This window comes from Microtus oregoni, unplaced genomic scaffold (genome assembly GCF_018167655.1).
Source record: "Microtus oregoni isolate MIOR12 unplaced genomic scaffold, Mior012 000012F_ref0000307, whole genome shotgun sequence".
Classification (NCBI taxonomy): domain Eukaryota; kingdom Metazoa; phylum Chordata; class Mammalia; order Rodentia; family Cricetidae; genus Microtus; species Microtus oregoni.
The window spans coordinates 51,357,565-51,374,328 of NW_024543071.1; the positions used below are offsets into that span (position 1 = coordinate 51,357,565).

Below are 16,764 nucleotides of genomic sequence, written 5' to 3' on the forward strand. Positions count from 1 at the left end.
AGAAGCTAGAGCTATATGTAGACACAATCTTCTGTCTCCGTACAGAGGCACCGACTTCAATAAAGTCTATTTATACTAAAAAAAAAAAAAAAAAGAAGCTAGAGCTAATGGGCCAAGCAGTGATTTAATTAATACGGTTTCTGTGTATTTATTTTGGGGCTAAGCGGCTGGGAACTAACTAGCATCTCTCCTCCAACAAATTGGCACACCAACGTGGCCAACTAAATCCATATATTCCCAAATATTGTTTACATTTAAAGGGGGATATGCTATAGAGATTTGCATTGGTATGGCTCTTGCTTTATGCACACAAATTTAAGGTCAACTTTGTCATACTGTGTATATTGATTTTTGCTCTTGATTAAGGTATTGTGTTTGTGCAGCTCATTTAAAAATGTAATGTATAATTAAGAAATATAGGTTAATAGGTAATCATCTATTTACAGAGACATATTTCAGATAGGTATTCTTCAAATCTTTGAAAGACCACAGAATATGGCATTTAAAATGTTTTAAGAACTTAGGAATTTTCATGACAATGAGACACGTCTGCTCTTGGCAGCACTAATTACTTCAAAAGGAAGATGGGCACCAAAGAGGCTCCTTATGGAGTTTGCTAGCCATTTGGGCAAGAAATTGCTCTTGCCTAGACTGCTTGGTGAACCCAGAGAAATGACTGCTAAATTTGTCTGTAGTTGAAACCGTCCTTCGGGGTTCCTGCTTCATAAAAGAGTCTACTAGACATTCTTCAGGACACAGAAAAAAGTGACTGACAAACAGCCAATATAGGCAGTGGGTGCCCAGCCTGGGGTATGCTGCAGGGGTGCCAGGAGCTTCGGCAACAAGACACGGAACAATAACAACAATACCACGGCGGCCACAGTTGTGGGATCGGCCTCCAAGGCAGGAATGGGGGTCTGTCCCAGCTCAGGTGACCTGTCGTACTTACGGACCCCTGCGGGTCTCGGCCACCCTTTCAGCCTCGTTTAGGAGAGCCCCCCGGGAGGATTCGGGTACGACTTCTGTGGCTAGCACTGCTGATCCCCTAGCCAGACAGGTTGCCACTGCCTTAGAGATCCAGAATGCCCTAATTTTCACCAGGGAGATTTTAGGTTTGATGTGTAGACCTCCTTTTATAAGAACAGTCGGAGCATGCGGTTGGCTGCTCCCTTTCCTTTCTTGACATTTGTGCCACGCCCGTGCCAGTCCGCCACTCCCATACGGCCCAGGCTTGCTGAACAGCTGGCCTTAGGAACTCCTGTAGCCAGAGGGTTTCTGTTGCTCTGCCTCTACAACAGGCATCAGAGGCAGCAGTGATGTAATATTGCTATTTTCCCAAGAAAGTGGGCTTCCTCCAAGAGCAGTATGGGTTAGCAGGCTACGGAAAGACCAGTGAGCTAGAGACAGGTAAGACAGGAGCCTGTCATGTGCTTCTGCAACCCAAGACAGGCCTGGTCTAATTATATTGAAAAGAGGGAGCTGTTGGGGGCTGCAGACCCCTGGCCCCTTGACTTTCTTTGCCTGCCTCAGACCCTTTGCCTGCTGGAGTGAACTGAGCAAAATAACTTGTTTACCTGTGCCTGCAGCTGCTCTGAGCACGAGACCTTGATGGCAGGAGAGTGGTTTCTGGTGGGCCTGCAACTGAAAGACCCTGAGAACTGGAGCGTGGCCAGAGCCTATGTAAACTGCCCCTGAGCACAATAAAGTTGGCGTTCTTGTATCAAGGGTGGCCCGTGTCCCCTGTGTCTGTCTCTGTCTGTGTGTCTTTGGGTTTTTAAGTCTCCAGCCCTTTTCCCAGATCGCGGACTGACCTGTAGTGGCACGGGCACTATACTTCTGCCTCCTGAGTGCTGGGATTAAAGCTGTGCAACACCACTGCCCCTTCCCTTACAGAAAGCTCTGATCAGGTCCAGTATGCTGGCTGTGTTCGGTTTACTTCTTTCTCCCTGCTCTGGACTCTTGCTAATGTCTCTGGCTGTTTTCTCTCTCTCATCTCCAGTAAAAACCTCTCCTTTAGCTGGGCGGTGGTGGTGCACACCTTTAATCCCAGTGCTCGGGAGGCAGAGGCAGGTAGATCTCTGTAAATTCAAGGCCAGCCTGGTCTACAAAGTGAGTTCCAGGACAGCTAGGGCTGCTACTCAGAGAAATCCTGTCTCGGAAAAAGAAAAAAAAAAAAAGAAAAAAGAAAAACAAACAAACAAAAATCTTACAAAACCTTCTCCCTTAACCATGCCATGGAGCAGTCATGGTGTGAGTTTATACAGGTTATCTTTGTTATTTTCCCACCACACGGGCCAGGTTAGCTAGCCTGTGAGCTTCTGGGTTCTTCTGTCTCCACCTCCCACTTCTCCTCAGTGCTGGGAGTATAACCACTCATGTTATACATCCCACTGTTATGTGGATTCTGGGGATTCAGAACTTGGGTACTCCCGCTTGTGTGACAGGAGTGTCACTCTGAGATTGAGTCCCACCCTATCCCCACTCCAGCATTGGAGACTGGGACGTCACATGCATGTGCACCGCGCGCACACGTGCGCGCACGCACACAAACACACACACACACACACACACACACACACACACCTCTCCCTTTAGAGATGATGGTGGCCCAGGCTGGACAAATACTGAGGCAAAGCCCTCTAGCAGACAGAGCCCAGATCTAAATGCACCTCCAGGCTCTGGGGAGTTTCCACCATCTTTCTGCTTCCTCCCCATGACCTACAGGAGTGGTGGCGTGTTGAAGGGGGAAGTCACAGGTGGGAAGAAGCCCTTCCCGATCTTAGTGTGTGGTGTCTGTCCTCTCAGGATGAAGTAGAGCTCTTCCCTGAACCTACCCCACAACACTCCTTGAGTGAGTCTGAAGGAGGGACTGTTGGGGTTAACAAGGTCCAGAGACCCAGCTCTCCTTGGAGTGCTGGATTCTACCCAGCCAAGTGCCAGGCCTATAGATGCTTGGTTCTGCAACTCAGTGGGGCTCTTTATTGCTGGGGCTTAGAGAGGGGCTGACAATAGACTCCTGAGGAAGAATCCTTTCTCTGGCTTCAGGGCTGGCCAGGGCTGGTTGCTGTTGCTGTGAGACACTATCTTCTGGGAACAGGGTAGCTGCTGGCAACGATACAGGAGGTTCAAGGGAGAAGCGCTAGACAGAAGCCCTCTTCAGTTGTTTAAGAGCCAAGGTGTCCTTCTGGGTGTCCTGGGTGTCCTCTGCCTCCTCTCTGGTGACCCCTGCTTCCTCCTGAGTGACCCCTGCTTCCTCCTGAGTGACCCCTGTTTCCTCCTGGGTGACCCCTGCTTCCTCTTGGGTGTCCTCTGCGTCCTCTTGGGTGTCCTCTGCTTCCTCTTGAGAGACTTCAGCTGTCTCCTGGGAGAGTCTAAAGTCCTTCAGAGTGAGCAGAGTTCCCTCCAGGTTCTTGTACAATGAGGAAGGCTGAGACAAAGGGTTGCAGGGCCTGAGGTGAGTGACTGGCCAGCAGGACTACCTTCAGCCCCAGGAGCAAAGGGGTGAGACTGAGGGCAGGGAGGAGCCAAGGCAAAGTCTGGCTCTGGGGCTGAGGGGCTCACCAGGTTTTGTAGCTTCTCTTCAAGGGCCAGGTTGTCCTTTTGGTTAGCGTTCAATGCCTCCTGAAGCCTAGGGTAAAGGACAGGCTCCCTGAGCCCCAAGTTCTTTTCCCAGTCAACCCTTCCATACACAGACTTCCTGCATCAGCTCCATTAGCTGGAGCCTCCTTAGGAGGCTGAGCTTACCCACATCACCGTCGCAGAAGGAACTGTTCCTTTCATATATCATGTATTAGCTGCCTTGTCTTTCTTTCTTTCTTTCTTTCTTTCTTTTTTTGTTTGTTTTCGGTTTTATCTTTTTTTGGTTGTTGTAGAGGAGACAAGGTCTCATTATGTAGCCCTGGCTGGCCTAGAACTCACAAGACTGGACTCAAACACACAGAGAACTGCCTGCCTCGGCCTCCTGGTGCTGGGATGGAAAAGTATGGGCCACCATGCCCAGCATTCTCGTTTATTTATTTACTTTAAAAAATGTATGTGCACTGGTGTTGAGGGTGTCACATCCCCTGGAAGTTACGGACAATTGGACCCAGGTCCTCTGGAAGAGCAGTCAGTAGTACTCTTCTTTTTAAAAAATATTTATTTATTTATTTATTTATTTATTTATTTATTTATTTATTATGCATACAATGTTCTGTCTGCGTGTATGCCTGAAGGCCAGAAGAGGGCACCAGACCTCACTACAGATGGCTGTGAGCCACCATGTGGTTGCTGAGAATTGAACTCAGGACCTTTGGAAGAGCAGGCAATGCTCATAACCACTGGGCCATCTCTTCAGCCCTAGTCAGTAGTACTCTTAACCACTGAGCCATCCCTTACACCACCCAGCATTTTCTAAAAGATCTATTTATTTCTACTGGGCGGTGGTGGCTCAGGCCTTTAATCCCAGCACTCAGGAGGTGGAGGCAGGTGGATCTCTATGAGTTCCAGGATAACCAAGGCTACAGAATGCAAGCCTGTCTCAACCCCCCCCCCCAATTTATTTTTGCTTTTGCTCATTTCTAGTTTATAATTATGAATGTTTTGCCTGCTCCTGTGCCTGGGGCCCTCAGAGACCAGAAGAAGTCATTATGATGACCCTCTGGGACTAGAGTCATATACAGTTGTGAGCATCTGTGTGGATGCTGGAATCTACACCTGGGTTCTATTTATTTAGAGACAGGGTTTCTCTGTGTAACAGTTGTAGCTGCCCTGGAACTCACTTTGTAGACCAGGCTGGCCTTGAACTCACTGAGATCCACCTGCCTCTGCCTCCCAAGTGGTAGGATTAAAGGTGTGTGCCACCACCGGCCGGCAATTATTTTTATTTCATTTTAAGTAATTAATTTTGAGCCAGACTCTCACATTACCAGGCTAGCCACTAGCTTACTGTAAGAGACAAGGATGACCTTGAACTCCTGACCTTCTACTTCCACCCCACCTGCTGAGATCAGGGCTAGCACCACCACCTTTAGTTTAAAGGATACTAGCTTCCTGAAAGGCAAAAGCTCAAACAGCTTAGCTACATCCTCAACCCTTATTTGTTATTTATTCCTAACATGGTCTCATGTAGCCCAGGCTACATCTTCTAGAAAAAATGATGTTGAACCCCTGGTCTTCTTGCTTCCACCTCCAAATGCTGGGGTTGCAGTTGTGTGCCCACACCCAACTCTTCTTTAGCAAGAGACAGGCTGGGGCTGGAGAGATGGCTCAGAGGTTAAGAGCATTGCCTCCTCTTCCAAAGGTCCTGAGTTCAATTCCCAGCAACCACATGGTGGCTCACAACCATCTGTAATGGGGTCTGCTGCCCTCTTCTGGCCTGCAGGCATACACACAAACAGAGTATTGTATACATAATAAATAAAGAAATATTAAAAAAAAAAAAGAGACAGGCTGCTCATCACCTGGGCTGGGCCATGAGTCCTCAGGTATCCATGGGGCAGAGCAGAAGACTGGCCATCTCTTTGAGCTGTGTCAGGGCTGGTTCAGGACTCTATGGCAGCGGGTTGGTGAGTTTATGGATCAGTCCTGCCTAAGAGCTCGGTGCCAGCAGCGTGTGAGTGGGAACCTGGATTGCTCGGATCCATGGTTAAAGAAAGGCAGGAAGCCCTGGAGGAGAGGCACCACTCTGTTACCAGGCAGAAGTGAGCAGCCCCCAGGCTCCGCTGCCTGACATCACAAAACGGAACCCTCCACAGTCAGCTACCTATATCATTCCTTGACAGCTAAAGGTAAGAATCCTCAACATACTAGACTCCTGCCACACAGCCAAAGCTGTGGTCAGTAACCAGCGGGACAGATCCTGATCCTGTAGGATACTTCTGCTTGGGAGGTGAGGGCCTTGCTGGCAAGCAAGTTATCTAGAGTGGGACAGAATAAAGACAAAAGAGAACACAGGCAGGGGCTTCAGGGCAAGGGAAGACCCGAAGCCACAGTACCAGCCCAAACCAGAGCTGGCTTCACAGTCCTGTCCTGCAAACTTCACCCCACATGTCCCTGAAGCTCACCTCTCGCAGTCCCTCTGCAAATCTTGTATCTCCTTTGAAGTCCTCTTAGGGCCCCAGTCTTCCTGACTCACGAACAGACTCTCCAGGGTCTCAGTGTCCCTGGGGAGGTGAGAGCAGCCCTCAGGGCCTGAAGGTCAGTTGTTAGTTCCCAGTCTGAGACCCAGCTCCATCAGTCATGTGTGGGCCTTCCTGTGGTTCAGCCCAAAGCTTAAACCTGGCACAGGTGTGAAAGGGTGTGGCGGTGGGGGGAAGGGGTTGTTCTCCCCCTCCCCCAGGTAATACCCACCCACTCACAGAAACACACCCATGCAGGCAGCCTTACGATGATTCAGCATCTTTGGGCTCAGGAGTGTTGAGGAGTGTGAACAGGAATGTGACAGTGGGTTCCGACTGCAGGTCCATCCTTGACTCCAGAGACGGCTTTGCAGAGAAGGTGACTTGGTGACTGAAGTGACATGAGGCTTCCAACCCACAGGTCTAGTCCTCCCTCCCCTCCTTGCCCTTCCCATCTCTCTGCTTTATAGGGATTTGGTCTCTGTGCCTCTCAGCTTATGGGGAGGAAGCAGTGGAAAGGACAAGGCAAATGAGAGTTTTCTCCTAGGAGGCCCTCTAGCTGGAGAAGAACCCAAGATTGTCCAGCAGCTAGAGGCTGCAGCAAGAGGGAGGAACTTGAGGATCGGGACTACAGGTCTTGGCCCAGGCTAAGGAAGAATTTCTGTAGCCCACCTCTCTCCCTTGCCTTCTGTCTTAGGATCAGCAGTAAATGAGGGAGCCCCCAGGGCTTGCTGTCACCTCCGCGCTGGGCTCCCTGGAGTCCCCAGGTTCTTCTAGCTGTGGCTCTGGCTCTGGCTCTGGCTCTGGCTCAGCAGGCTGCATTGCTGCTCTCAAGGCCTGCTTGGGATGGGCACTCAATTTGCCTGTGGAAGACTGAGGGAGACAGACCTGCTTGGTGACCCGCTTACCCTAGAACCCCCAGGCTAGTGTTGTCAGACCATGGTCCAGCCAAGATGGTAAAACCCTCAGCAAATACAATACAGGATGCCCAGTGTTGATGGTTAATATTGTCACCTTGACGATCTAGAATCACCTAGGAGACACAACTCCTGGCATATTGCTGAAGAAATTCCTACGTTGGGTAAATTGAGGAAGACCCACCCTAAATATGGCTGTCACCATTCCAGGGGCTGCTGGGGTCCTAGTCAGGATGAAAAGCAGAAAGAGAACTGAGCACTGGCACTCATCTGGCCCTGCAGCGCCAGGCACCGTGCAAAGGCACCGTGTCCAGACTCCTTAAGCTCCTGTTACCATGACCTCCCCACCATGTTGGACCACATCCTCAAGCTATGAGCCAAGATGGCCCTTCCTTATTTGAACCGTGTTTGTTAGGTGTCTTGTCGCAAGCGGAGAAAAGTGATCAACACATAGAGTTTTCAGTTTTTTAAAAAGTTTATTGCCACTGTGCATCTGTGCACGGTCCTCATGTGGAGGTCAGCAGATGGCTCTCAGGAGCCAGTTCTTCTACCTTTGATGTTAAGGAACAAGCCTGGGTTGCCAGCCTTGTCTAGCAGAGGTTTGTACCCACAGTCATCTCAGGATCCCACAGCCCGGCCATCTGCAGGATGTAAATCCAATTACAACCCCAAAATCCAATTACAACCCCAAAGTGAATACTTTAGGCACAGGTGTAGTCTTAGTACATAGTGGGCAGAAGCAGGAGGGTCAAAAATTTAAGACCAGCCAGGCAGTGGTGGTGCATGACTTTAATCCCAGCACTTAGGAGGTGGAGGCAGAGACAGAGGTAGATGGATTGCTGGGATCGCCACTAAGTCCACCATTGGTTTTTCTTTTGCTCACCTGCAGCTAGAGTAAAATCGCCAGGTGAGAAACAGGACATACGAATTTCAGGTACTGAATTTTTATCATGTAAGTGGTACTGGAGACCAAACCCAAGGGTCCACGTGTGCTACGCAAGCACTCTATCACATCCCAAACATGACAGCATTGCAGGGAATTCACTTACATAAAACTGTGTGTGTTTGCTCTTGTCTTTGGGAGTCTGCTGTAGCCCAGGCTGATCTCAATGGAGCATGGTTCCTGCTCCTCCCACCTCTACCTCCCAAGCAGGGACTTCACATGTGCAGCTGGCTGATACCTTGTTTTCTACCCCCACCTCATTTCCTCACTCAGAACTATAGGAGTTATTTCTTTTTAACAGAATTGCAAACCTGTCCCCACTGCCATGTGTTGTAGTGGGGTGAACATTAGAATGAACAGATGTTTTCTAGAAATACTTTGACCTTGGAGAAATCCTTGCAGAAAACAGTGGCTATTTTCCATGATTTGTATGTAGTTTTGCTGAAGGAGATTGACACCATCCTATGACTTTGGTCACAAGACACTGATGTGGGATGTCCTTCTGTATATGTGTTGCTTTTATTGGTGGATGAACAAAGCCATTTGGTCCAATGAGTTAACAGAGTAAAGATAAGCAAGAAATCAAAACAGAGCTAGAGAGTAGGTAGAGTCAGGAAGATGATTCTGGAACCTTAGTGGTAGGCCTCATCCTCGTGGTGATACAGATTAGCAGAAATGGGTTAATTTAAGATGTAAGACTTGGTTAATAAGAAGCCTGAGCTAATAGGAATACGCCTAAACTACTGGCCAAACACTGTTGTAATTAATATAGTTTGTGTGATTATTCAGGTCTCGGTGCCCGGGAAACTAAAGCAGTCTCCATCTACAAGGCACCTGGGGTGAGGCTCCTGTATCATTGTGTATTGCAAACGATACATAATAAAGGACTAGAGTCATGGGGGCATGGGACGCCCCCTTCAGTAAGACATGTGAATTAGATGAGGAACCTTGGCATGAGGAAATACTTTGTGTAGTTTTCAATACACCTTTGTACAGTTGTTTAGGGTTCAGTTCAGAGACTAGACCTTCCTGCTGCCATACAGGCCTTAAGATTTCATCTTGGAGTTCCTTCTTTCTCCAGCCATCCCCAGCTACATAATGCACCCTGACAGTTGTGCTCTTACCCATGAGTGTTCCTACAAGTTCCTCATCCACTGCCAACTTGTTCTGCCCACTTTTCCTGCTGAGCAAGCATCCCTCTCAGGACCCTGTTCATGGTGGTACTGGTGGGCTTACTCTGAGGGTGTTTCTTACTCTCAGTGTAGCATGAGATGTCCCATCTATTGGGATGGAAGCAGCAGCATTTCCCCAACTTTTCCCCCTCAGCATTAAGTCTGAAGTTACCTGCCACCCCTGTCTCTTTCTTTACTGCCATAATGGTACCCATGAAATGTATTGGCTGATCTCTCAAGAGCATTAACAGTAAAGAAAACCAATGTCAGGTCCTTACAGTGCCATGCTCCAACTGTTTTTTGTTCCACCACCACCACCACCTAGTCAGGGTTTCTCTGTACCTTTGAAACCTGTCCTGGAACTAGCTCCTGTAGACCAGGCTGACCTCAAAATCAGAGATCCGCCTGCCTGTGCCTCCTGAGTGCTGGGATTAAAGGCTGCACCACCATAGCCCAGCTGTTTTTGTTTTTTAGATAGGATTTCCCTAGCTCTATTTGTCCTGGAACTCAATATGTAACACCAGCTGGTCTCAGACTCAGAGATCTGCCTGCCTTTGCCTTTCTAGTGCTAGGATTAAAGCTGTGTGCTACACAGGTGGCCAGTCTTAAATTACAATATGAAGACACACGGTGAGTCTGCAGCATGATGGTGTGGGCAAAGGAGAGGACCCAGTGCATAGTGCTTGCTGTGCGAGCACGAGGACCTGAGTTCAGACTCCAGCACACACCTTAAAGTCAGATGCGGTGGCCTGTATCTGCAACCCTAGAACCAGGGAAGTGCTGGGAGAGGTGGATTGGGTCTTGTTGGCCAGTTAGTCGAACTGAGATGGTATAGAGAAAATGTAATGGCCTATATTTCACCAGAGGATGAGCTGGAATACTCACACTGCACAACAGCCTTAGCAATCACATCTTTGGTCTGCTGCTCAGAGGTGATCACAGTCCAGCTGCTGGGCAGCATCTTGGAGGGGCTGTTATATCTGAACCACAGGCTCTTATGTTGGATGGAACTTTCAGAAAAGAGGAACAGGGCTGGAGTGTGGCCAATTCCATATACCTCCCCTGGGAAAGAGGACTTAGCAGCCCTACCAGATCCAAGTCTTCCCTCCTAGGATAGGGGGGGCTTGGGACTTCATTCCAAGAAGCCCAAGCTCAGAGGAACAGGGATCAGTCAGTCATTAGAGGAAAGTCAGGCTGGTAGAGGAGCAGCCCTGGCATTCAGGGCTTCACACCAGCAGCTCTGTCTTCGACTAAATAGGACAGTTTACAAACAGGTAAAAACTATTTAAAAGTTTATTTACATTAAACCTTTCTCCTTGGGCTGCACATTAGTTCCGCAAAGGCCAGACGGGTTTGTAGTAATGGCAGCAATCAGCAGGGTCCAGCTCAGGGTCCACAGGAACCAGCGAGGACAAATTCTTCAGGTGTGCTCCACCCAAAACCATCCTGGTGTAAGAGTGTGCTTGCTTGCAGTTCTCAAACCCCAGTTTCTCCTCCCATGAACTTGCAAAAATCCAATGGCGTTTGAAATCGTATCTTCTACCAGAGAGGAGTGGTAGGCAGGAGACACTTCCGCAGAGAGACCACGAGACACGCATTTTAACTCCCAGCAACCCCCTCGGAATGGTCTCATGTGAGAGTGTAATAGTCAAGCTCACAGCCTCCAGTGATGCAGCTGTCTGGATCATGGGCAGCAACACCCAGAGCTTTCTAAGTGTAGTTGCAGAGAACCACATCCTAGAGCTGACACTGTGGCTCATTAGAAAGAAAGAGATGTGGGTGAGGAAAGGATGGTCAAAGAGAGACCACAAACCTTGACTTGGTGGCATCTGGAGCCCACACCATGAAGTATGTCCACTGTGCCCCAAGCATCGGTACCTCATTCACCAATGTGTTAACAGCAGAACACAGACATGAACAGTTCCTATTTAATAGTCACATGTGTTTTTTTTTTTTTTTTTTTTTTTTGGTTTTTTCGAGACAGGGTTTCTCTGTGTCTTTGGAGCCTGTCCTGGAACTAGCTCTTGTAGACCAGGCTGGTCTCGAACTCACAGAGATCCGCCTGCCTCTGCCTCCCGAGTGCTGGGATTAAAGGCGTGCGCCACCACCGCCCGGCTAGTCACATGTGTTTAAAAAAAAAAAAAACCCAACTATGACTCCCTCTGCCTTTTTCATAACCCAGACTCCATGTCCAGCTCCCCAGCCTGTGAGTTCCCTATCAGACTCTATAGAACGCCTTTACTGGTTGGTGACCAGACTCCAAGCCACCAGAGGGCAACACCAGAGATAGCCCACAGCTGAACCTGTTTCTGACAGTGCGGGCTCAGAGCAGAATGGCTTCTCATCTCCAACACTGTGGAGGTAGACCGTCCAGGGTAACTAGTTACAATATGACAGGGGGCCAGCAACACCTTTCTGGATAACAAGGGCAATAAAGAGGACCTTACAAGTCCTTTCTACTCAAGGGCAATATGCACAAGGAGAGAGAGGTGAGAGCATGGCCGGGGGTACCCCCACTCTATCTCATTCAATCAGAAGATCAAACTTTTCAGCAGCTTCAAACTCAGCATTCATGGCCATAGCCCACTCATCCAGCTCCGATTTCTGGTGGAAAGAAATGAGGGCACATGAGCGGGGAAGGCAGTCATGTCAGCCAGAGCATGTAACTTACACACACCCTCAGGGGCCAGAGCTGATCCTGGCCCCAAACATTCCCTGCCAGTTCAGTGCACCTGCAGGAGAGACCCTGCCCCTTACTCACCAGGATCTCTGGCACCTTCTTCTTTCGCTTCTCTTTCACAGCTGGAGGAGAGATACCAGGAAGGGTTGTGTCTGGAACCCAGGGCTTCACAGGTACCTTTGGGACTTCAGTTAACTTTGAACACACAACAGGTGAGACTCCAGGCAAGTTTTCAGGTCCCTCAAAGCCAAAGAAGGACCGGCGACCAGGAGTGGAGGTTGAGGCAGAACTGAGGCTCTCCAGCCGACTGTATGATCGTCTGACTTTCTGGGACATTTCCAAGTCTCTGGTGTCCAGCTCTCCCTCCCCGTAGTTAGAGTCAACATTCTGAGCGTACAGCACTGGGGTGCTGGTGGGGGTACCAGGGACACTGCAAGTCTTGAAGAGGTCCTCCTTAGTAGGGACCTTGAGAGGAGGGCTGTTTTCTTTTTCCAAGATAAAAGAGATCTGTATCGGGACAGGAGAGAGAACCCCTGTCAGCTAGGGGATTCAGGAAGGGAAAGACTGCGCAGAAGACAGTTCTGTTTCTTGTGTATTTTATGGGGTTGGGGACGGGACACAGGGTCTTGTGTATGTAAGGCAACTGCTGTGCTGAGGAGCTCCACCCCTAGTCCAGGACAGTTTTTTCCCCCCTAAGACAGGGTTTCTCTGTGAAACAGTCCTAGCTGTCCTAGAACTCACTTTGTAGACCATGCTGGCCTCAAACACAGAGATCCGCCTGCCTCTTCCTCGAAAGTGCTCGGATTAAAGGCGTGCACCGCTGCCACCCAGCTCAGGACAGATTTTGAGCAATGAACAGTCATGCAGCACATGCTCATAATGCACAAACCCTGGGGTCTATTCCATTGCTGAGAAGAGAAGCATTACTGCTCCTGAGAAGCCGCACACAAGATTCATTACATTCGCTACACTTGCTGCCACAGTCAATGTACCTGGCATAGAGCCACCTACCTCTCCAGCTGACAAAGTCCCAGCATACAGGCTTGATGGCCTCCTGTTTTGCCTGCATCCACGCATCTAATCTCACTCACCCTCTATGGGTCAACACCACATAGCTTCTAAAGAGTTTTCCAAAATGTTCACCTCTATACTGGTGACCTGCCCTACACCAGGGAATGTTTTGGGCACTGGGAATCTATCAGGGAAAACGAAAGCAGCATTGGCATCAGTGCCGCCACTGCCTACTGAAAACACAAGACAGAAAACCAGGGGTGGGCATGTTTAAAAAGCAAAACAAGCCGGGTGGTGGTGGTGCACACCTTTAATCCTAACTGACTAAGGTACACTGCAATACCACCTCTGTACACACAGGCTACTGTGAAGGCTTTGACCCAAGGCCAATGGAGCCATAGCAAAGCTGGTCAGCAAAAACTTAACCTGACAATGTACTTGAGGCTCATGTGTTTGTCACTATACCCCCACTTTCAGTTTAAACAGGTCCTCCTCAGGGAGGCTGTCCTTCACCTGGGATTCAGATTAGTCCAGACTTTCATTTGTAGCTATTCTGCTACAATACCCTTGTTAATTTCTAGTACAGCAATATCACTATCTATATCATATAGTAACAGGGGCCTGTTACTAGTTAACTCAGTCATGCCACCCAGATGGGGCAAGTTTCTTGAGGATCGGGGTCACCAGCTGACTAGCTAACTGTGTCAATGCCCAGGGTACAGCAGAACCTTGCACACTGGAGGATCACTGAACTAATGGACACGAACGTGGCACCTAGTTTTCTGGAGGCCAAGATCTAGTAAAAGGACAAATCCAACGACACTAATGCTCTAATACAAGGAAGGAAGGAGAGTCCCCAAGGAACATTTCAGCTGGCTGTGGTGGCACATGCCTTCAACTCAGCACTTGAAAGCAGAGGCAGGCGATCTCTATGAACTGAGGCCAGTTTGGTCTAGAGTGAGTTCCTGAACAGCCAGAGCTACATAGAGAAAGTTAACTCGAAAACAAAGAAGCAGGACCACCCCGACTATTGTATCCCCATCGTCTGCATCCACAAAGCTACCCAGATTGTATTTTTTGAGGCAGGGTCTCTCTATGTAGACCAGGCTGGCCTTGAATTCAGAAGTCCCCACTTTCACAGTACTTATGTTTAGAGAGGGGAAGATGTCAAATGTGTAAACGAGTATCCTATCAGATGTTGATAAAGATACTTCTAGAGAAATGTGTGAATGAATTAGTAGTCAGGAAGCTCTCTGGGAAGAGTGTGAGAGGACATTTATACAGTCATTATCTTAGTTGGGGCCCTGCCATCTTAACTCAAGGCTCTCTCCCTTGGTCCTAGGACTCCAGTGAAATCACTCACATACCCCCCGAGAAATCTTTCTGTTCCATTCCAGCTTTACTCTTGTCAGTACCTCAGTTAAAAGCTGGCTTGGGGGGGGGGGGGCTGGAGAGATGGCTCAGAGGTTAAGAGCACTTGACTGCTCTTCCAGAGGTCCTGAGTTCAATTCCCAGCAACCACATGGTGGCTCACAACCATCTGTAATGAGGTCTGGTGCCCTCTTCTGGCTTGCAGGCATACACACAGACAAAATATTGTACACATAATAAATAAACACATAAAAAAAAAAAGCTGGCTGGGGTTGTCTTGGTAGCAGGGCACCTGCTTAGCATGTGCACTATCCTGGGATTGACCTCCAGCACCACACATCAGAATAAGAAATCCCAGCACTCGGGAGGCAGAGGCAGGCGGATCTCTGTGAGTTCGAGGCCAGCCTGGTCTACAAGAGCTAGTTCCAGGACAGGCCCCAAAGCTACAGAGAAATCCTGTCTCAAAAAACCAAAAAGAATAACAAATCCAAACTGGGGACTATGGCTCACGTCCATAATTCCAGCACTCTGGGGCTTAGGAAGGAAGATAGCCTTGAGTACCAAGTCAACTAGACAAACACAGAAACAAAACATCATTGGGTATACTGGTTGCTGGTGCACACCTGTAATTACAGCATTTGGGAGGAACAGGAATTCAAAACCAGCCTTAACCACATACTAAGTTCAAGGCCAGGCTTGGCTATAGGAAACAATCTCAAAACAAAAACACAAGGTGTTCTTGGGCAAATGACCAAAGTCCTTAAAAGTTCTGCCCAAATTACAAAAGCACATACATATAACTCACCTTTTATATTTGAACTCAGAGATACACTTGCCTCTTCCTTCAGAGTGCTGAAGTTAAAGGCTCATGCCACCACTTCTGGCAACCAGAGCCATCTTTGCAGACTCCAAACACAACTCATTCTATAACCATCAACAATCAATAAAAGCAAAACAGATTTTTTCTTTTTTTTTTAAATATTTATTTTGTATACAATAGTGTGTCTATGTATATGCCTGCAGGCCAGATCCAATTACAGATGGTTGTGAGCCACCATGTGGTTGCTGGGAATTGAACTCAGGACCTTTGGAAGAGCAGGCAATGCCCTTAACCTCTGAGCCATCTCTCCAGCCCCCAGATTTTTTTTTTCTTTTGGTTTTTCAAGATAGTATTATTTCCTGTGTAGCCCTGGCTGTCCTGGCACCCAAAGACGACCTTGCCTCTACCTCCCAGAGTTCTGGGTTTAAAGACGTGTGCCACCAATGCAAAAAAGACCTGTGGTTAGGGCAAAACTCAGCTTTTTTTGTTGTTTTTGTTTTTTGAGGCATGGTTTCTCTGCCTCTGGCTGTCCTGGAACTTACCCTGTAGACCAGGTTAGCCTCAAACTCACAGAGATCCACCTGCCTCTGCTTCCCAAGTGCTGAGATTAAAGGCGTGCACCACCACCGCCTGGCTCATTTTTAGAGCATTTTCACTATTTCCTTAAAAGTTGAGTCATAGCTCAGTGGTGGTGGCCAATGCCTTTAATCCCAGCACTCGGGAGGCAGAGGCAGGCAGAGCTCTTAGGACCAGCCTGGTCTATAGCAACTTCCAGTTCAGGACCACAGGTTATGCAGCGAGACCTAAGGTGAAAATTCATGAAGGTCTCAAGAGGCAAACTGTTCTCAGCTGCCTGGGTACAAGTAGTGCTTAATATGTAGCGTGTCTAACCTTTCTTTCTTTTTGAGACAGGGTTTCTTCTCTGTGTAGCTTTGGAGCCTGTCCTGGAACTCGCTCTGTAGACCAGACTGACCTCTGCTTCCCAAGTGCTGGGGATTAATGGCGTGCACCGCCACCACCTGGCTGTACCCTTATTTCTAACGTGAACTGGACCCCACACAAATAAGGAGATGGAACTGAACTCACCCTAGGACTCCTTCGAAGAGTGTGGGCAGATGGGACCTGTAGGGATAACATCAAGCCGTCAATCAATAGCTATGCCCAGTTTTGACATCTCACTCCCAAATCCCTCTCTCGGTTCCTCACCTCTACTGCGTGAGCCACGATCTTCTTCAAGAGGATGGGCTTTCTGACCGGAGCCGCATGAGGTGTCTAAAAAGGGGACGAGAGATTACCATAAGCTTTCCATTAATTCAAAGCCCTCTTGGTCAGAACCTGAGGAATTCGGATTGTACCTTCGGCCAAATTTCAGGAAAGATGTTTGGAAGATCTGAGCCAGATTTCCGCTGGAACTTCTTAGAAGACTTAGTAAGTGGGGTCCTGACTCCTGGAAAGGAAACATGTTTAAGGATAAGCAAAAAAACTTGGTTCGAGTTAAAATAAGACAACAATCAAACGAAGCAAGATGCTTGACGAGTTCGGGAAAGTGGGCGTCTTCCAAGGGGAGCTAAGCTTCGTTCCCCAAACGACGCGGCCCTACCGCTCTCGCGCGCCCTCCGCTCACCCGACCGCTGGGCGGCCCCTCCGGACCGCGTTCGCCGCTCCGACATGCCCACGATCCGGCTCAGTCTCCGCCGCAGTTGCCAACCTATGCTCGCGCCGACCGGGAAGCTTGTGTCCACAAACGTTCAA

The 16,764-nt window shown here is 48.8% G+C and overlaps 1 protein-coding gene and 1 pseudogene across 1 annotated transcript; both read right to left on the reverse strand.

Annotated features, from left to right (window-relative positions):
- Positions 1 to 3,164: 3,164 nt before the first annotated feature.
- Positions 3,165 to 11,002, reverse strand: LOC121454773 (annotated as a pseudogene).
- Positions 11,003 to 11,172: 170 nt separating this feature from the next.
- On the reverse strand, positions 11,173 to 16,760 carry LOC121454429 (sororin-like). Its single transcript, XM_041661761.1, has 6 exons — positions 16,637 to 16,760; positions 16,368 to 16,459; positions 16,219 to 16,284; positions 16,099 to 16,134; positions 11,892 to 12,317; positions 11,173 to 11,734 (listed from the first exon to the last, which is right to left on the reverse strand). The coding sequence occupies exons 1-6, from the start codon at positions 16,680 to 16,682 to the stop codon at positions 11,654 to 11,656; spliced, it is 747 nt and encodes a 248-aa protein (XP_041517695.1). The 5' UTR covers positions 16,683 to 16,760; the 3' UTR covers positions 11,173 to 11,653.
- Positions 16,761 to 16,764: the final 4 nt, after the last annotated feature.